The sequence below is a fragment of the Athene noctua genome, chromosome 13 (assembly GCF_965140245.1).
Source record: "Athene noctua chromosome 13, bAthNoc1.hap1.1, whole genome shotgun sequence".
NCBI classification, from domain to species: domain Eukaryota; kingdom Metazoa; phylum Chordata; class Aves; order Strigiformes; family Strigidae; genus Athene; species Athene noctua.
This window is the reverse complement of record NC_134049.1, coordinates 12923240-12943687: the sequence shown is the minus strand read 5'-3', so window position 1 is coordinate 12943687 and position 20448 is coordinate 12923240. Positions and strand designations below refer to the sequence as shown.

The 20448-nt window shown below is 48.0% G+C and overlaps 2 protein-coding genes across 3 annotated transcripts; both read right to left on the bottom strand.

Annotated features, from left to right (window-relative positions):
- Positions 1-1076: 1076 nt before the first annotated feature.
- UBAP1L (ubiquitin associated protein 1 like) lies at positions 1077-14663 on the bottom strand. Its single transcript, XM_074917287.1, has 6 exons — positions 14567-14663; positions 12054-12205; positions 8863-9615; positions 7428-7637; positions 3192-3293; positions 1077-2216 (listed from the first exon to the last, which is right to left on the bottom strand). Exons 1-6 carry the CDS (start codon positions 14580-14582, stop codon positions 2082-2084), a joined length of 1368 nt encoding a protein of 455 aa, XP_074773388.1. The 5' UTR covers positions 14583-14663; the 3' UTR covers positions 1077-2081.
- Positions 14664-16024: 1361 nt separating this feature from the next.
- PDCD7 (programmed cell death 7) lies at positions 16025-19981 on the bottom strand. Of its 2 annotated transcripts, none has more exons than XM_074917574.1 (5): positions 19213-19981; positions 18072-18210; positions 17508-17744; positions 16806-16893; positions 16025-16414 (listed from the first exon to the last, which is right to left on the bottom strand). In XM_074917574.1, the coding sequence occupies exons 1-5, from the start codon at positions 19966-19968 to the stop codon at positions 16297-16299; spliced, it is 1338 nt and encodes a 445-aa protein (XP_074773675.1). In that variant the 5' UTR covers positions 19969-19981; the 3' UTR covers positions 16025-16296. The 2 variants fall into 2 exon arrangements, with proteins under 2 accessions (XP_074773675.1, XP_074773676.1); XM_074917575.1 differs by lacking the exon at positions 16025-16414 and adding an exon at positions 16480-16677.
- Between the last annotated feature and the right edge of the window lie 467 nt (positions 19982-20448).

Below are 20448 nucleotides of genomic sequence, written 5' to 3'. Positions count from 1 at the left end.
AAGCAATACAACCTCTCCCTCCACCTTCACATGCTGGTTTTTTGATAGTTCAGGGCTTTACAAAGATACTTGCTGACAAAATTCAAAAGGTTTTAAGATTTTAAGTGTAGCACCTGGCGAAAAGAGCAGGTCTTGGCAGGCACTGTTGGCTATGGCATGGATGCTCCCAAGACAGGAGTAATTTGTTGCATCCATCAATCCAGACCATGATACAGAAAGTAACACAAGGCAATCTGAGGTGCACAGGGAGGAAAAAAGATACAGTTCTTACCTCTGCAAGCAGGGGGAAAAACTGAGGAGCCAGGACCGAGCAAATCTCTAAGAGTGAGAGGCTGCTCAGCCTTTGCACATGCACAGTGAGTGGGCACGATGCTGAAAATGTGCTTCACTCCACCAGAATTTAGCCCTCAGTGTTATGCCTTACTGGCACCAGCGCAGCACCGTTATCTTCCCCTTTCAATCTTCATGCTGTTTACTCCGCCAAAGATTACAGTGCGAGGCAAAGCGATCTATCTAATCACAGTTTAACCTTTTGCAAGTTTCTTTTTTAAGGTGACATCATCTTGGCAAGGATGAACGTAACGAAAAGCTGTCTGTAGAATGGACTTGCCTTATAAGGGCTGTATCAAAAATAAAAGCTTGTATAACCAAGGGAAAGCTGGAGGAAAAATAGGGCTGGGAGCTCCAAGAAGAGCTCCTCATGAATATCTCCTTTGGCCATACAAGGTGCCATATTTTCCTTTTCAGTGCCATTAAAGATGAGCAGGTATGAAACATCCTTGGGTATGGAGGGGTCAAGTCCACCAAAACCTGGATGCCAAGTTTCCTTGCTGCATCCAGGCGAGGATGAAGGCAGTCATGGAGGGCTGTACCCTCCTGATGGTGTTTGGCACCTACCTAGAGATACAGGGACACAGTGTTTTAATGTGATGGCAGTACATTGGGCTGGGAGATCGTTTGGAAGGATACAATGGAAAAATGGTACTAATACGACTAATTAAGGATTTTCTCTGCTAGGTTGTGCCAGTTGGCATTTTCACAGGAAAAGACACAAATACATTTCAGAAGAACCCCTCCAACCATCTTTACTCAAAGAAATTACATCTGTATCTAATTCACAGGAAACCAGTATATTTTTTACATGAAAACACTGTCCGCTGTTCCACTGCCAAGCCACAAGACATGTCCCATAAGGTGATCTGAATCTCTATCCTTCAGTTATATATAAAAATTACCCCGGGCATCCAGATCTTCCTGACTCTTGACATTCATGCTTAACTTCATCTGGAGCCACTGTCTCCACAGTTTAGGGAACTATCCCCTGAATTTTCCAGATTTGGGCAGAGCACAAGGGCATCCGAACCATTCCCCATCTCTCTGTTCTGATTTCATAAAATTCCCCAAGCACAAACCCTTGCATAAGCCACTTTTCATTGCACTGGATAAACTTCACATATTTCTAAAGCAAGGGCAGTCTGTTTTCTACCCTTACCCTCACTGAATTGTGTATTTTTCTCAAGTTTCTGGTTTAAAAGAAGTTAATGTGATCGGACTGGATTTCAATTACAATATTCAACCATGACTCAGTCATGAGACTCTTCCCAAGCAAGGACTGACAAATGTTTCTGCAGGAGCTTTCAGTTTTTATGAAAACAATCTCTTCTGTTGGTTTATAAAATCTTTTAAGAATCCACATCTGATTGTAGTTGAAAACACATCCATCACCCCAGGTGGAGGGAGCAAAGTGTGGTTTGGGTTTTGCAAAATCTAAGCCAAAGGCAGTTTGGATCTTATTGCATCTAATCTAAACAACTGAGATGACCAAGGGTGGAGATGTGTGGGTGAAGAGATAAACACTCCTGCTATAAAGCCTTTGCCTTAGTGCAGTGATAACATGCTTATGATGGATGTCCGCAAAATGATGAGACACCAAGCCAGTGCTTCAAAGGTTTGTGCCCGCTGAGCCGTGCTGCTCGGGGAGGGGATGGAGCAGCAGAAGGATAAGCGCCCACCGACCCACCCGAGTCCTTTGGAGGTCTGGTCTGGAGAGGGGAAGCTGTGACTGAGGTCCAGAACACTGGTCACTGGGTTTTCATCACGAGCTCTTCCAGCGCCTTCTCCCTCTGATTCCCACAAAGCAAAAGAACTTCTTTGATTTCATTTTGCTGGAAACCCATATCGTTAAACTGGGCTAACAAATGCAAGAATTCAGCTGCCTGGAGGAAGAAGGAAGAGAAAGGAGTGATGTTATCATGGGGTTTTAAGGATAGATTTATCGTAGCATTGCAGCAGGAAGAGTGTTGGGTGACGAGGCTGCAGCCAAACGACCTGGCCGGGTTGTATTACTGGTGAAGGGCACTCCAACAGCAGGGCGAGGGCATGCATACCAGAGCTAGCATTTAAAAGTGTGCTTTTACATCAACTTTTAAAATAAGAAATATTTTAAAAAGTCAGCCTCTAGCTTCACTTATTCCTTATAAAGTTTAATACAAATTCCACGCAAGTGTTTGCCTGCATTATTAAGAGACTGGGGAGAGGCAGTGAGTGCAAGCTGGAATTAATTTGTCCTGCTTCCCTCCTTGCTCAGGCTGGGCCCCAGCACCACAACATCTCCTGGAGCCGTGTCCTCAATAAATAACCCCCTGCCTGACACCGAGACCCAAGCGTCCTCCTGCTGCCACAGCCCAAAGGAGCGGTGAGCCGACAATACTACGTGCTATAAGCATCACGTCAAACACCCCCCAGCCCAAATTTCAAGCAGTTCTGCCCCCCGCCAGGCTCTTCATTATCCCCAGGAGGAGAGTGATGATGGAGACCAACACCCAGCATGCCACCATGGTTCTTCGCCCTGGGGGGAGAATGCAAAGGGGGAGCCAGGAGGGAGGTGGCGAGCACAGGTGACAGTGGGCTCGGGGTGTAGGATTCCCTGCGCAGGGGCTGAGGGAGCATCGTGCTTGTGTGGCGGAGTGAGAGGGTGGATGGAGAAGAGCAATGGAGAGGGCCCCTTATGGTGACACTTCCCCGGGGGTCTGCTGCAAGTGTGGGCTCACTGCTCGCAGGGCAATGGGTCTGACCTGCCGGGAGATTGCGCGAGGGGTGGCGGAGGAGGAGGAGGGGACTGTGCAGCCCACTGGAAAAGCGAGCCCGGAGGATGCAGCACAAAGGGCTGGGCTGTGCCACTCTGCTCTGACCTTCTTCTCCGAGTACTGGAACATTTCCATGGCCTCCTCCACCTGGCCTTCCTCGTAGCCCTGCTTCAGCAGCCGGTCACAGGCACCCAGGTAGCTCAGGAACTGCGGAAGAAGACAACAGGGGTTAATCCAACCCTGCAGGCGTGGTGAGTGAGTACACTCAGGAGCCCACCTTGTCACCTCCCAGGCACATGCTCATGGGGAGGACCTGGGCCACCACTGTTCTGCTGGTTCCCGTCTGATGATCAGTCAGGGCGGTCCGTCAGCAAGACTCCACCAGGAGAAGAAAACATCTTGGTCGCCCTCAGGCTCCCAGGGTGGGAACGGGAACAAGGTAGAAGAAGGACGAGGAGCAAACATCTGAATCATCTGAGACACACAGCGGTGGCCTCCAGGCTGTGGGGTGAGGCAGAGCCTGTCCCGGTGAGATGCCTACCCTCGGCTGAGCCAGTATCCCTTTGATGCGCCGGGGTTCGGGGGCCTGCGGGTTCACTTCAGGGTCTGAGCACAAAACCCACCCCAGGGGAGACTCGTGTGCTGTCATTACTGAAAGTAAACAGTTATTTTTGGCTTTCCTCATTGTTCTTGGAGTGCTGACAGCACTATTCCCAGCGGTATCTTTTAAATACCACGAGAATCGTTCACTGTCCAAAAACATATGGGACAAGCAATAATAAATGAGCTATACAATAGCAGGGGGAATAAAAACATCCCACAGGTCTCCCTGAAGCCGTGCCATCTTCATCCAAGGAGAAGCTGATTCATATCTCCCTAGATCCACCAGCACCGACCTCCACCCTCCCAAGCATCGCTGTAGCCAAGGAGAAGTATTTAGTAAAAGACCATAAAACATGAAAAAGCCAAAAAAGTCCCTCAAATGTTGAGTTGATCTAGTTTGGCTCAACAGCAGAGTAAGGATTTTAAGAAACGTCAGCCTTAAGGAGCAGCTTTTTAAGTTAAAAATGAGATAGTCACTTGTCATTGGCATTCCTAACCTGTTTTTATTTTTCTCGTCACCTTACTAACTAAAAACCACAGATCACTGCTGTAGTTTCTTGCCCTGTTGCAGCAGGGACAGTCGCTTGCCGTGCTCACGGCAGAGCACAGACAGTCCTGGCAGCCTGTTCAAGCCCAGCATGAAATCGGTACCGTTGTCAACTCAATGATTTTTATCATTAAAAAAATAATATATATATATCCTCAAGACTAAACAAAAACAGGTTTTTAAATACTATGACCTGTTAAACCCCTGAGTCTGGAACTGGCCTCACTGCTCACTGGGGAGGAGGAGGAGGAGGTGCTGCTGCCTTCCTAAAGCTCCTTCTCCCCTGGCAGCTCTCAAGGAGGCTCCTCACAATGCTGAGCTGTGAAGTTCCTCCAGCACAGGCACCCCTGGAGAGCTCAGCTTTATCCACCACCCGGACAACCCAATTACCTCGTCATGAACTGCTAGTGTGGGAAGAGACCTCCAGGCTCTGGTAGATCAGTAACCTGCTGATTTCTCTCTTCCTTCATTTGCTGCTACTTGATGTTATGTGTGGCAATCTAGCTTTTCACATCAAAGATGAGCATATACAGTGATGTAAAGGAAACTCCCTCTCCGGTGGGTTTTTATCTTCCACATCCCTATACCACTTTGGCTGGCTCCCATCGGAAAGGTCCGGCCCCATGAGGTCCCCACCTCAGGTGCTCCAACGATTGCCTGCTTAATAAGAGCAAAGCCTTACCACCAACCATCTCACCAACCCACCTGGACCAGCACAGAAAAAAACCATGAGCAAACACCACCAAAGACCCAAATGATGATTTCATCGTGGAGGAACAGGGTAAACATCTCCCCAGTCTTGCAGCAGGGTTCAAGCCAGGGATGCAGAAACCTGGTGGGGTACTGGGTGCTGAGCTTCCAGGGACAGAGGCTCTCTGGGGGAACAGGGAGACCCCAGCCAGCACCACAGCAGACAGCCCTGTTCAACTCACTGCTGCAAGCACCACCACCAAGGAGGCAATTTCTGTAAGCATCAGAGAGGCTCAGGGAGCCACCACCAGTGGGGATGGCTGACGCAGGGCTTGCAGGAAGCGCTGAAGATCTCGATTTGTTGTTTGGGGTAAGACAACACGTTCTTTTGGAGGAGGAAAGGGCCAGGACCACATTATAGAAGCACAGATGAACATGTATTTTACTGTATTATTAACTTCATAAGAATCCAGCAGTCCATAGGAAGAGGGTCCCCACCTGCACACGGCCAGGAGGGGGCTGGTGCAGAACGCTGCATCTCACGGTGAACACCCTGCTCTGAACCCCGTGGCTATTTGTGGAGATGGATGTTGACCAGCCGCAGCCATTTGTTGCTTCTCACACACACATTGAGAGCTCCGTGGATCAATGATGCATTTTTGATCGATCAATGATTATTGATCAAGACGTAATGATGTATTTTTGGTTTAGCCCTTGCCCATGACATCCTAGATGATGAACCTCTAGCGCGCTGGGACAGCTCACCCTGCTTGAGCCTTTTAGAGAGGTTCTTCCACCAAAATTGAGAAGGCATCGCCTCTTTAAGGCAGCAGACTTGCCTTCCCCAGGGTGGGCTCTGCCAGATTGACTTGACACTGCAAAGAAATTGAGCAATTTTTGGCTACCATCTGGTACTACAATCAATCTTCATGGCTGAAGCTGTCATCGTCACACACTGAAACCCCGTGTGACACCAGCAAGCAATGAAGAGCACCCACAGTTCTTGTTTTTAACTTGAGTTGAAGCATATTTTCTAGGAAGTTTTAGTCTAACTTGGCAGTTTTGTACTTGTAAGAGACGCACGAAGGGCTATGCCTTACATTTTATTTTGGCTGTATTGTGCATAAATGAGAAAGGTTGGAACTTCTATTGAAGAAGGCACAGAATGTAGGGCAGATTGTGTATTTTGGTGCATTAAGCACCTCTCCAAGAGGATGGGAGTCCCTGTGTTTACACAGAAGGGAGCAGACTGTACCCACTTCCATCCTTAATAAGATGTGCTGCTCCTTCATTTTGAGACAGCAGTTGCTCCCAAACATCCTTGCATGCAAAGAGCGTGGGCTGGGCTCTGCCCATCTCTCTCTGCCTAGATGAAACCTTTATGAATTGAAGAAATGAAGTTTCCCTTCCCACCTTGGCTTGCAGCAACGATCGCCTAAAACACCAGCGAGCATCTGGGGAGGCTGGTCCAGCCGGGGCTGACTCAGGAGGGAGCCAGAAGCTGCAGGATGACTCAGCTGCAGAGCAGCTTTGTGCACCGACCAGACGGGTAAGAGCTGGCCCACACAGCACAGGCAGCTCCCCGGGAGCACAGGAAGGAGACTGGTGGCTGCTCAGTGCCATTCCTGCTCACACCTCTGCCCAGGGGCTGCTCCTGCTCCCTGGCATGACAGCCTGGTGGACATCCTTCTTGCTAAGCTGCGATTAAGCCCCTTCTCTCTCTGTAAGAGCTACTTGTATAATTTAGCCCTGTTAAATCCTCCACTGGGATGGGCAGGTCCAGCCCCAAGCTTGCCACGCCAGAGGGTCAGAGCCAGCAGCATCCCTCATAGCACAGATGCTCGGAGCCCACCTGGACCACGAAAGGGTTTGTCTGGACAAGCAGAGACCTTGGGAATCAGGATGCAGCACAGCGGGCTGAGATGTACTCAGATACAAGGGGTAGGAAGAGCTTGTATGTTAATTATTTTCAATAAATTCCAGGTTATCATAGAGGGTTCCTCAGGAAAAGAGCTCTGGGACCCAGCCACAATGCCTGCATGGAGACCCTGGTTGCTCCAACATGGGGAAGTTGTGTTTTGGAGACAGCCCAGACAAATCTCTGAGGTATTTGTACAGTCCAGCTCTGACAGGATGAGCCATGGCAATAATCATACGAATCTAACAGCCAGGAAAAAATGATGTGCAAAAAGTTTCCATATACGGGGGGAAAATTTATACTTCAAAAGGACACCATGCTCCATACAACAGATTGAACAGATAACGTTACCCGGACGTTATTACTTGCTGAAAAGCTGAGAGCGACTCATTGCTATTTTATTACAGCAAAAGTGCAAATGTGTGATCTCATGGAAAATCCTGCCAACTGAGGTCTGATACCAAAGTGGGAAACCCAAGGCCATCAGAAGTCCACCCCAAGCAAGACAGCCATCCTTTTCTCCATGAAAATCAAGTTTTTCTTTACCAAAAGCTTTCTGCGGTGCCATGCCAGCTCCACCAACCTGACTTAGGCTTTGCCTTCCAGTCTTCTGGAGGGTGAGGATGGCTTTGTGGGGGGGGTAGCCCAAGGCTATAACAGGCTCGATGAGGTCTCGCTCCTCTTGGCTCAGTGCTGAGAGCAGGTCAGCTGCCGAATCCGACTGGGATCTGTGGGAGCCGAGAGGTTGCGCAGGCGTGGAGGCAGGGGGGAGGCAGGCGTAGGGGCTGAGGGACTGCAAGAAAAAAAAAAAACAGCAGATGGTCTTCTTGCTCCAGCTCAGGAAATGATATTAAACAACCCAGGCTGAAGCAATGCTTTCAAATGCCCGCAGTTACCTTGCTCTCTCCAGAAGAGGAAAATTCCCATACATGGAACAAACCCCCTTGGGCATCAAAGGAGACTGGACTTAATTAAATCCAGGCTCAGTTATAGATATAGATCAGAGAAAACAGTGCTCAAGAGGGTTCATGGGGCAAAGCAAACAAGAGCAGCTTCCTTTCCCTGGGAATCCTGGTCATGTCCCTAGCAATAAATGCCATGCTTGTCCCTGACCAGCCATGGGAGAAGCAGCGCTGCCTAGGACACCCGATGCCGCGGCCTGGGCAGAGGATGCTCCCCTGACGCCCCATTTGTACCTGTGATGTTTATCAGATGTACTTAAGTTTCTGTTACAAAGCCATCTCCAGAAATGACCTTGCACATGCATGCTCCTGCAGCTTTAGCACTCAGTGGGATGCATGTCTAACAGCAGCTGAGCAGGGTGGGCCATGTCCAAATACAAATGGGCATTTAATCTTTCCTTAATTACCCTACGTCTAATGCAGCTACATATAAATAACCCAGCCTTTCATGTGTCCAATGGTTTAATTGCAGGTTTTCAGTAATTAATCTCCTACATCTCCCAAGTATCTGGATGATATGTGGTTTCTTAAAAAACATGGTGCAATTCAGATTTAAGGTGGCAAAAGAATACTTACTCCACCAGTTCACATCACTGCTTCTCTCACTAGATGATCTATTTCTAGTAGGACTACAAAGTCCAAAGTTTCCTAGAGAAGACATGACAGCTGTAAGGGGGCATTTCCCCATAAGCCCCATTTATAACTGTTAGAGGGGGAAAAAATTGAAATGAAAGTGAAAAAAACTTATTTCACTTTTCTTTTTAGTGTTTCAGTTGAAATTCAAATAAGATGCCTTGCTCGTTGGTAAGTTTTGGCTAGGACAGAGCAAGTAAATGCACTCTCAGAAAGCTTGCCTTTAAACTCTGGCAGAAAAAACCCCGCCTACCTTCACTTGCTATGAAGTCGTCAGCAATTTCTCATGGATTTAGTGTTCCCAAAGCCCCATTTTGGTTCCATTTTGCTGGTCAGACCCCAGCAAATGGGACCTATTTGACTCCCTCCACCTCCCTCCTGTCTCAACAACAAGCAAAGGGCTACCAAAAGGAAACACCTTACCGGGACTGTGGGCTTATGCCGTTTGATCGGGGGGATCGGTGCGGCCGTGGCCGGAGGAGCTGGCACCAAGGTCCCCAGATGGGACACGTCTGGGGCTGGCCCGTACTTGACACTGCGGCTGGTGCGGCGGCGCGGGGGGAGCAGCCGTGGCACGGGGACCCCTCTCCTCATCACAGCAGCTCTATTCAAAGGATGCACCAAAGCAGCCAGCTTCCTTCTGGCCGCTTCCAGCTCATTCTTCATGTTGTTAAATATCACCATGGATCTTCTCTGCTTGCTCAGGTCTGGGCTGGCAGGGTTGCAGCCACCATTATCTGGCAAGGGCTCCAGCAAGCCAGGCGATGTCTTTGGTCGGGCCTGGTAAAAGTCGGGATGCAGACTCAAACCTCTCCCAGTGTTTCTCCTCCTGGAAACCTTTTCATCCTTGTCATTCTCTTCCCAGGAGGTCGAGGAGTACTCGTCGTCCTCCTCGTACTCATCCTCCTCCGAGTGCTGGATCTCACTCTCGGTGTCGGACAAGGCACCTCTGCCCTTGGTGTGCCCATAGCTGCTGTTGGCAGCGCTCATGCTGATGCAGCGCCGCACCGCCCCGTCCCGTGGTCTCCCCCCGTAGCTGTCAGCGGGGTCCACCAGCAGCAGCCAGCATGGCGGAGCCGTGGGGATGACTTCGGAGGTGACCCGATGTCGGGGGGTTTGCTGCTGAGAGGCCACCTCGACCCAGTAAAGCACTTTTCTTTCCAGCGAGAAGTCGTGCTGCAGAAGAGCAAGATGCAGCTGTTGAGGGCATCTGAAACCAGGCCATGTGGCACAGAGCAAACCACACGCCTCATGAGGGCACCTTGAGGGCCGCATCCTTCCCATGTTGGCTCCTACTTCCCCGAGCATCAGGGCTGGATGCAGAGACTAGGGCTGTAGGATTGGGCAGTGCCAGCCTCATCCCTATAGGGAATCTCAAAATTTATACCTGAAAAAAACCTGTCTATGAAGTTATTACTATTTTGAGTTGTAGCTACCATTCTTTTGGTAGGCGTTTTACGCTTGGAGGCAGTTTTGTGTCAGTTTGGCTACTGTGGAAGGGGACAGCACCCATTAGTGTCACCTGGAAAAGCCACCTCAGGCATGGCGGCTCGGGAGCCACCACAGGGGGAGATGCCACCTTGAGCAGAGGGAAGACTGGCCGTGGGCATCTCCCGTGGCACTGGGGGCTCAGGCTGTTCCAGAACAGAGTCGTCATTTCCATGTACTCCAGCTTAAAATATAAGCATGTTTGAGACTGAAATCTGAGGGTTTTCCTGGAACAAATAAGCCTTGCCTGTCCCAGAGCTCTCCAAAGAAGGTCTCCTCCGGACAGGCAGACAAGTACATTCACAGCCCAGGAATGCTGTTTTTACTGCACCCTGCCACTTGTCAGCTGTGGACCCAAACCAGCCTCCCCGAGGAAAACACCACCACGTGCCTCGACAAGGATCAGTCAGGCCACCAGCGCAATCACTCGGCCTTGGCGGGGAGCACCGACATGTGCCTGACCAAGGAGAAACCCAGGGCTGGGGGTTTCCCGGGATAGGACAGGGTGGTGAACCACCTCAGCTGGTCCACGGGGATGCAGACCATCACCTGCCTTTACACGGGTGGCAAAACCCGTGTGCATTTAAATTTACGTTAGAGAAATTGCTTAAAATGAACAACGTGACGACTCTTCATGTTAAACACGTCCCGCGGATTTGAGATGTGTCATTTTTGAGGGGAGGGATGAGCAAGGCTGAGCTAGAAAAAAGCCAGATGTGGGGTTTACTGCTGGTTCACCCATCACCAGGAGGGAGCGGAGGCTGTTTGGGATCGCCCAGCTCGCCTTCCCCCATGAAGTGCACTGACCCCATCTACGGGTGAGACTGTTTAAGGCTGAACACACAAAGTATTTCTGAAATTATCTTCAATTGGAGCTGTGCTAGCACTACACATAAGCCCAGAGAGTCAGCTCCATGCTTTCAGTGCCAATGTACAGGGAAGGGCTTCCAAACCCCTTTGAGAGTACAAATAGCTCCTTTGAATTGCTATGCCGGGCTTTAAAATTGCAGACAAAGCGGTTAAAGTAATAGGTGTAGATTCAAAAGCAGTTTAGGTCTGAGCAGTGTGGAAGATGACAGTGCCACAAGATGGTTTTTATCTATCTATCTATCTATCTATCTATCTATCTATCTATCTATGTTGCCAGCTGTCCTGTTTCAGTTGGGATAGAGTTAATTTTCTTTTAGTAGCTGGTACAGTGTGTTTTGGATTTTGTGTGAGAATAATGCTGATAACACACCCATGCTTCAGTTGTTGCTAGGTAGTGCTTATCCTAAGTAAAGGATTTTTCAGTTTCCCATGCTCTGCCAGCAAGCAGGTGCCCAAGAAGCTGGGACGGAGCATGGCCAGGAGAGCTGACCCAAACTAGCCAAAAGGCTTTTCCATATCATAGAATGTAGCGTTCAGTATAGAAACTGGGAGTGTTGGCTGGGACCAGGAGATCACTGCTTGGGACCTGGCTGTGCATCGGTCAGCGGGTGGTGAGCAATTGTGTTGTGCAGCACTTGTCTTTTCTTGGGTTTATTTCTCTATTTTTGCTATATTAATTTTCACTAATAACTATTATCATTATTATATTTTGTTTTGGTTTAGTCATTAAACTGTTCTTATTTCAACCCTCAGGTTTTACCTTTTTTTTTTTTTTTTTTTCCAATTATCCCTATCCCACTGCAGGGAGTAGGAGTGAGCAAGCAGCTGCATGGTGCCTAGTTGCTGGCTGAGGTTAAACCATGACACCAGCACAGGCAGTGTTGCCTGCTTACATCTGTTAGATTTATTAATAAATATTTAATAAATATTATTAATAAATGAGATGGTGACAATTCCAGAGTAGAAAACAATCCCAGAGCAGAGCCTGAAGTTTGTCTTCCTATCCCAGAAAGACCCAACCCTCCTGCTTGGACAGGATTAAAAAAAACCAGCTCCAAACCAACCCCTTCCTCACTCACACCCACCATGAATCGTCCTCACCTCCTCCCACTCCAGCTGCAAACCAGCCAGTTAAGAGGATCAGTCAGGAGGAGAGGTTTCCCTTCCTTCACAAGAAAAGGCAAACACTGCTGACATCCCCTTGAGCGTCCCCCCAGAAGCGAATCCGGGTGCGGACGCAAGCAGAGCTGACTCACCATGGTGCTCATGAGGATGTCAGCGCAGTCAGGGAGCTCGATGGCCGGGGCAGTGATTAAAGGGTTTTCTCCCCCTGAGTCCCCGTCAAGGCTCCTGGCCATCCGGAAAGGAACTTCATCCAGGTAGCTCATCACTGCTGCCTCATTTCTTACTGCCAGAGGAAGGGATGAAACAAAACCATAAAAGCCAGGACTAGCATCTTTTCAGTTGGGTGGGAGAAAGATGAGTTATTTCAAGAGACACTGGCAAAAGGAATGTAGCCCTTAGAGATGTAGCCAGACGAGTAAAACCTGCTGTCTGCAATCCACGCTCTTAATTACTGACACCAAGGAGATTTGTCCGAACTAACCTTGCTATTCTGAGCTTGATCCAGCAGGACCTGACCAAGCTGACAGCTTCATTTGGCAGAGGTCCTGAGTGTTCTGCTCCTCCATTTCCACCTCTGTGCATGCCCCTGTGCCTTCCATCCCTCATCCTGCCTCTCCCTCCCTCCACTGCCCATCACACACTCCTTTTCCCAAGCCGGGGACAGACCGAGCACTTTTTCCAGTTACAGAGCAAGAAATTGCAGCCAGGGAGGACACCTCAGAGGTCCTCCCTCTCTCTGCAGGACCCAAGAGCATCCGTGGTCATGGAGCTCATGCATGTAGCCATGTGCTGCAAAGCCATCACACAAAGCAGCCCCAGGGGAGATGGGGCAAGGGCAGCTCCTCCAGCGCTGCAGCAGCTTACTGAGAAAGAGAGAAAAATTTCTGATGAACTGGGAATGGTGGCATGGAAAATATTACTGCAGTAGCGTAGCCATCAGCTCTGGATAAAAGTCTTGGTTTAATACAAAACCACTCCATGCTGCATGAAGCCTCAAGTCCCCAGTTTCTCAGCGATGACAGTGTGGAAAATAATTTCCTTTATACACTGTCAATTGGCAAGAGCTGATGGTCAATCTTCCACCAAGTTCTGGTACCTGCAGCCTGTGCCTGTTTATCCTGAAGTCCTTAGCAGTCACCCTCAAGACAAACAGTAAATACTTCCCGTGACACCCCTAAGTGCTGCTACCGATTATTTTTTTTTCCTTTAAAAAGAAATGGCTTCTATGACAGTGAAGATAAACACTCTACAAAAGAAAATAAGCAGATGAAAGTACACAAGGAAGAAAAAGCTGCCTGTTTAATGCAAAAATAAGAGTTTAATGGGAAATGGTATTCAAAGTCATTTCTTATGTGAGCAAAGGACTAACAAACTGCCTCTAGATCACAGAGGAAGAGTGACACGCACCATCATATGGTTCAATTCAGTTGTTTTTCTCAGAATTACAGGAGTTGTTGCTCGCCTGCTTACGCCAGGAGCTGTTAATACCCAGGGCTGTAGCGCGAGCAGAGCCCCAACCAGCTCTGCGGCTCCCGCACATGTACTGCTGCTAACACGCGACACACGCAACGTGTGGGGAGCCTGCACAGAGCCAGGCCATCTGCTCCCCAGTCTAAGAGGGCTCAGCCTAAATTACAATTCACGTCAGCACTGACAAAGACAACGTGTGAAAACATCCGTAAGCAAAGCCGCCTTCCCCCAGCTTTCTCCAACTCCTCTGCGTGGCCGTGCCTGCAGGAGGGATGGACACTCCTTGCAGCTTATGCTGTAAATCAAGCTCTTCCCAAAAGCTGTGTCGTACAAAGGTGCAAAGGAAAAGAATATTTGGTTGTTCGTCCCCTAGAATGGCTTTACTTGGTTTTAAATACCACTTTAAGGGATGAGGATGGGCAGAAAATGCATCTGAAGCCACGAGGAAGAAAATATAGAGATTACAGTACTGCATCTCACTGTATTTCACTGCATAAATACTGTACTCCGAGAAAGGCTCCCACAAGTGTTAATTCCCAAAATCACTACTCAGAAAAAAAGAAGTACGTTGGGGTGAGAAGTGCTGAGAACAAAAAAGCTACAAGACAAAAATTAAAGAGGGTCAGTCGTAAACACCAACTCACACCAGAAAGCAATTCCCACAAGGGTTCTGACCTCAGGCCAGCCCTGCCCACTTTCACATCAGAGATACAGACTGGCAAAAAACAAATTCTTGTCAGGATGGGCCTTAAAAGCATGAGAAACCCGAATGGCACTGGCAGCAGGGAAGGAATAGGATGCACACGAGTCTCAGAAACTCAGAGCCAACCCCTCTTTTCTTCTGGGCTATAATAATTTTTGAAAACTTAAAAATAGTAGGAAATACTATAGTCAACTTTGAATCTTAAATCTGAATACATGAAGGTTTTTTTAAGAATCAATACCCTGTCTCCATGTATTTTATGAGTTAAGATTTAAACATTCCTCTTCCATCTGTGGCTTCAACATCTTCCTCGCTAAAAATATAAAACATTTTAACGCAGACGTCACTAGACAAGAGCAAATATGTAGAATAAACCACAGAAAGCTTGAGGGATTAAAATATACCTAAACGCACATCAACCGCTGGCATTTTCAAGTCCTATTTTTATTAATAATATGAAGTTACCCTTACCATCAGACGAAATCATGGAGCTCTTCTTGCAAGGCAGGAAGAACAGATGGTTTCTATGCTGCCTGCTGTCTACTGCTCAGACCTTTACATTATCGCAGTGTCAGACAAGCATGTGACTGAGAGTTTTGGGATTATCGTAGCTTAAGCAGTTAGCCTGTCCCGTCAGACGTGCTGATGGGATAAGGAGCCTAACGATCTAAGCAGAGCAACCTCCAGGCACTAAGTTTCCTGCACTGAAAGTGTCATTTCTGCAGTTGTTTTTATGCTATTTGAACTTTTGCCAGGATCTGACCCAGCCATAGGTCTCGGAGTAATGAGATTGGAGGGGATGCATGAACATGCAAATTGGAAGCCCCACCCCCCCCAAGGACCTCATGGTAATCTGTATTTTGGGGTGCTCTAGGTAGGTGATACACAGAACTGCAGGCTTGTGCACCCAGATTAATTCTAACTCTACCAGAAATTACTAGTTTGTGTGCTCTTACCAACAGAAATCAATGCAAAGCTTCACATGAGAAACTATTAACATTATATATATAAAGGCCCAAGTGTTGAATTTAGGCAACTGATGTTGCCTCCTCCATGAACTACACGATGTTGTGATGTGAAGAGGTAAGGAATTAGAGAGATTAAATCCATTCCCACAAAACCAGGCTAAGCAAGAATAGTGACTGCGGCTGTGGGAAGATGCCATGACAAGACCAGCAAAGCCCCAAACCCGTATGGCCCACGGCTGTTCCAAGCAAACCGTCCAGAATATGGAAGGCTTTGAAATCAGATGCCTCTGTCACCTTGTAGGAGGGAGAAGTTCCTTCACACAAACCTTTTGCCAGCAATTCTCTCCACACTGGAGTCATATGGGATGCCAAGTACTAAAATAAATCTCTCCTTCAGAGAAAAAAGGCTTCAAATGAAAAAAAAAAAAAATCAATTTTTCTCTATTTATTCTGTACAAAAACCAACTTACAAAATAGAGCTGCATTTTTTAATCAAGTATTACATACATGATCTGTCCCTATACAGAAATAGCTATATAGGCAAGAACGATTACAGTAGGTTAGACTTCAGATTTTACTTTTTTTTTTCCAAATTCATCAAATTTATATTCTCATGGCTGTCTGACCTAATTCACCACAACTGGGAATTTTTTCCATGCTGTGGTACCAGTTTTAGTCCTCAAAAGTAAAATGTCAACAGCTGCTTTAATCAGCCTTGAAAAAACCCTGTCTTGTTTGTACTTCAGAATTTGTTTAAACTTGTAATAGGTTCATTTCTACACACAAAAATACAAGAACTATTTTGACAGTGATGCTTGACATGCTTCATTTAAGAAGAAAAACATGTTTACTAATGATCTTTTTTTTTTAAACTTCTTTATTTCTGGAGATTTCATCATATGGATTTAGGCTTATAAAGATAAAAGGCACTAAAAATAGGATGTTAACACTGGCACAGATACCCTTGTCAGCAGTGTTTCTTTATTAAGATTGAGATTTGTTAATAAAAACTCGCAGTGGGACTGTAATTCCATACCACGGGAGGCCCAGCAGCTTTGGGCTTGCTCAGGTAGCTCCCTGCTAGTCAGATGGCAAAAACAGTCCTTATGCTCTAGTTTGAGACATTCCAGTACGTGGCTACCAAAACAGAGGATGAGCCTTCCTCTTCGGACCCCCTCATACACTCAATTATAATGAAACATTCTTTCAACAGTAACAGAATTTATTACTGAATTATCTGACAGCAGTGGCCCAAGTGTCATTTGTGGGGAGACTTGGAAGAACCCATCCTGGAGGGATGCAGCTTCCTTCAGGGTGATCAGCTGGCACCAAGTACTGATCCCATTCATGCCTTTAACAGAGAAAGTGTTGTCTGAGAGGAGAGCCGGTATGAGTTTTGCAATAAAATTTATTATATACCCACACAGATATTTTTCCCATACTGATCAATACAGAAAACACTATAAATTGCACTCTGAGACTTGATTTTCAAAACAAGTGTGAAAAATATATGTACTAATCTATTAAAGGGAACCGTTATGCATGGAAGTGCACTCTGCCTCACACAGGCAGCTCTTGGATACAACTCTATCAAGCCAGAAGCTTGATCCTTATCTGAAAAAAAGCAGGACAATTCATTGCATAACCATATTTGGAAGTTAACGAACTAAAATGGACCATAACTTTACAGTCTCAACAAACACTTCTCATCTTTGCTAATAAGATAAAGACTTTGTTTTTACCTGATCTGGATTAGAGCTGCTACAGAATGCTCTGCTTGTAAGTAATATTCTCTGAAGGGCTGCAAGAGGTGGGCTAGAGGAAATTCATCTGTTAAAACACAAAGACAAAAATCATTCAATAAACCAGAAAGACCTTCAATTCTAGTAAGTCTCAGAAATCCCAAATTTGCCAACTCATTTGCTGCTCCCCAGCTAGAACTGGAAATCACTTCCCTGTGTAGTACATGAAAGACTATTTACGTGTTTTGCATGTCTCCTCATCCTTACCAGAGCTGTCAGAGGCAAGTTAAGACTAGCAAAACTTTCCAGCCTCCATCCTCTAAACAAGGGGAACATATGGACACGGAATCTTTACAGATTACCCAAGTCACACTTACCAAATCAGCAGACCAAAGCATCTGTTGGGTGCTGGAAGTCTTCAATCTATTCTGTTTATTCTCACTTCAGCTTAATCTACAACCTCTTCTTGCAAAACATCATGAAATCGTCTTGAGATATACTGCAGTCTTTGCCGAAGAGCTAAACAGTTCTTATATCACATGTGTTAACAGCACACTATGTTTATTCCATCTTTTCCTCAGACCATAAATTACTCCAGTGGATGATTTCTTTCTCAACTATTTTTGTGTCTGCATTTTAAACCTAGTGTCTATGAGATGGGGGGGTGGAAAACTACTGTTGAGTATGGCATGTAGAATTTACCTGGCTCCCCAAAGAGCTTGGAATCAATTTCGAGTTTCTGCTGTAGGAGTTTTTCCCTTTCTTTCTTCTGTTTCTTTTCCATTTCTCTCTTCCTTTCCTCCTCCTGCTCCCCCTCCAACATAACTCTTAATGCTCTCTCTTCAGCTTCATACAACTCTGTGCGATTTTTGAGCAATGTTTTGAGACTCTCCACCTGACTTTCAAACGCTTCGTCTGCTGAGGGGGGTGGACAAACACCTGAACAGAAAGAGAATCAATTTAAAATTTCCAAATTCAGAAGGCGCTCTATCATCAGACTTGAGAGTGGAGCTGGCAAAATCTCAGAGGAACATGAGCTTAACCTTGCTAACAACTATCTTACTTGAGTAATTCTTCTATTAAGAAAGAGCTTGGAAATGTAGGAATGCAACCACTGTGTTCAGCATTTTATAGTTATTCTCAGATAACAATGTAACTAAAATCACTGACAGTTTTGTCAAGCTTGCTAGTCAGCAAAGGGCTGGCACATCACCTTATTTCCTACGTGCACAATTAAAAAAGTTTGGTAAAAATCTTATAATTAACCTTTCCTGCCAGCGGCCTCCTTTCTCAGTTTCCGAAGCTTTTCTAATGCGCGCAGGATGTCCACCATCCTCTTTGTGTCTGCTTGTTTCTTCCGTACTTCAGATAAGACACTGTCTGCAGCAGCCTTAAGTTCTCGTTCCTTTGAAAGAAAGAAAAAACCAAGACATGATGTGTGAAATATCCCATGTAGACAAGAATGAAATGGTACTTTCAAAAACATCAGCAAAGCACCGGAGATCTTATTTCTCACTAACACAGCCATAGCCTTTTAAGTCAACCATGCAACCTTGCCTTTTTATGAAAAAGCTAAAACATGATAGACTTCAAGAAACAAAAAAGAATACTGACCAACTCATAAATTTGGGCCAAATGGCTAAAGAATACATAAAGCCTATAACCTTTAACTACAGAAAGTTAGAAAAAACATTAACAATAAATATAAACCATTCCGATTCTACAGCTCAGCAATTAAAGGCCATTAACATGCCAGTCTGAACACAAACCTTTCCCAACAGCTGGTCTGTACCATCCCAGGCAGACCTAGCACCAGCAGAAGGGCAGCTCTTTAGCCAACAGCCAACACAAAGGTGCCTGTAGCACTTCCCAGCAAGCCTACTTTGAGGGTTTTTTTTTTGCTTTAGACATTTTATGTCCCGATGAGACCAAAAAGCTTGCAAACAACAAGCTTTACAAGGACGAAGCCAACAGGGAAGGCTTATTGTGACTGAAATGGCGCCGACCACCACAAGGTAGCTGTGAGCAGCGTGAGGCAGGCTGACAGCTTGGGATCGGAGAGGAAGACCTCCACGTGCGTCTGAAATTTCAGAAACTGCTTCAATCCCAACTGGCAAGACCTAGAACATGAGCGTGGCAAAGCTGAGATGCCCACCAAGGCTCTTAAGGCAGAAGCAGGGCAGCAGGCCTCGGAAAGAGCGTGTCTCCAAGCAAGCCAAACCCACGCAGCACCCAAGTGGCACCTACTGAACCTCGTGGGCCAAAGCCAGGTGCCATCGGGCAGGCACAACCCGCTGTAAGCCCGTTACCAGCAGGTCTCCCCCCGGCCCTGACACGCTGCCCTGAGCCCCAGAGGGACGCGCAGGAGTTCCCGGGAGGTGACACTGCAGCCAGGATGGGGCCGTACCCGGTTCTTCTCCTCCACCTCCTGGATGCACTTGGCCCTCCACTGGTCGATCTTGGCTTCCCGCTCGGCTGCCCGGGCCGCCTCCTCCTCCTTGGCTGCATTGGCTTCTTGCTTCCTCCGCTGCAGGCGCAGCCTCCTCTTCCTCGCCCTCTCGGCCTTCCTTCGCAGCGCGTCCCGATAGCCGGGCTCCCTCAGGGGCCGCACGACCTCCTGCAGCTCCCGCCGCGTCGCCTCCGCCTCCTCCCGCGCCTGGGCCCAGCCCGCCTCGTCGCCCTCGGCCTCCCGCCGCCGCAGGGCCCGGCAGAGCGCGGCTAGCCGGGCCACCCGCCCCAGCGCCTCCACCGCCAGCTCCCGGGCGCTGCTGGGGCTGGCGGCGGCGGGCGGCGGCGGCGGCGGGGGAGCGGCCCGGCGCCGGCCCAGGAACTGCGACAGCCATAGCTCGTCCTGCTGCCGCTGCGCCGCCTCCTCCTCACCCACCGGCCGCGGCGGGAACGGCGGAGCCGCCGGGAAGAAGGGGCCGCCGCCCGGCGGGAACCGCGGCCCCGCGTCGCTCTCAGGCCCCGCCGGCTGCGGCGGCGGCAGCGGCGGCAGAAGGAAGGGCGGGGGCGCCGCCGCTGCCGTCACCGCGAAAGGCCCCGGGCGGGCGGCGGGGCCGGGGTAGGGCGCGGCGGGCGGCGGGAAGGGCCCCGCCGGCGGCGGGAAGGCCCGGAACGGCGGCGGCGGGAAGCGCCCGGCGAAGGGCGGCGGCTGCGCCATATTGCCGCCTGGGCCCGCCCCGCTCGGCGCCGCAGCGCCCCTGGCGGCCGGGAGGAGCGGCCGCCGCACCCCGCCCCGCCCGCCAGAGCACCTTTTCTTTAATATAGATCGACTTAAAAAAAATAAACACACCCATAAAATTTTAAATTTCTGGGGACAACGTTAGAGATGACAACTCTCCGCTGCTTGATTATTCGCTTTGTTTTATTCAAACGCCAGAAGTGAAGTACAAACTGTAGTTACAGCATCTTGTGTCCTTAAAAATGGATCTTGGTTACATAATTCCAAACAACTTTCAAAACGAAGTTGTTGAACAGTTTCGCCTAAAATGTTGGGTTTTTTTAATGCGTTTAAAAAAAGGATTTGAATTAAAGGATTCGGAAGTAAAAGCGTGTTGGTTTTTTTTTTTCACTCTACATAAAGGAAAGTGAGGATGCAGTTACAGATAGTTCACTACAGATTCCCATTTTGAGGGGACTA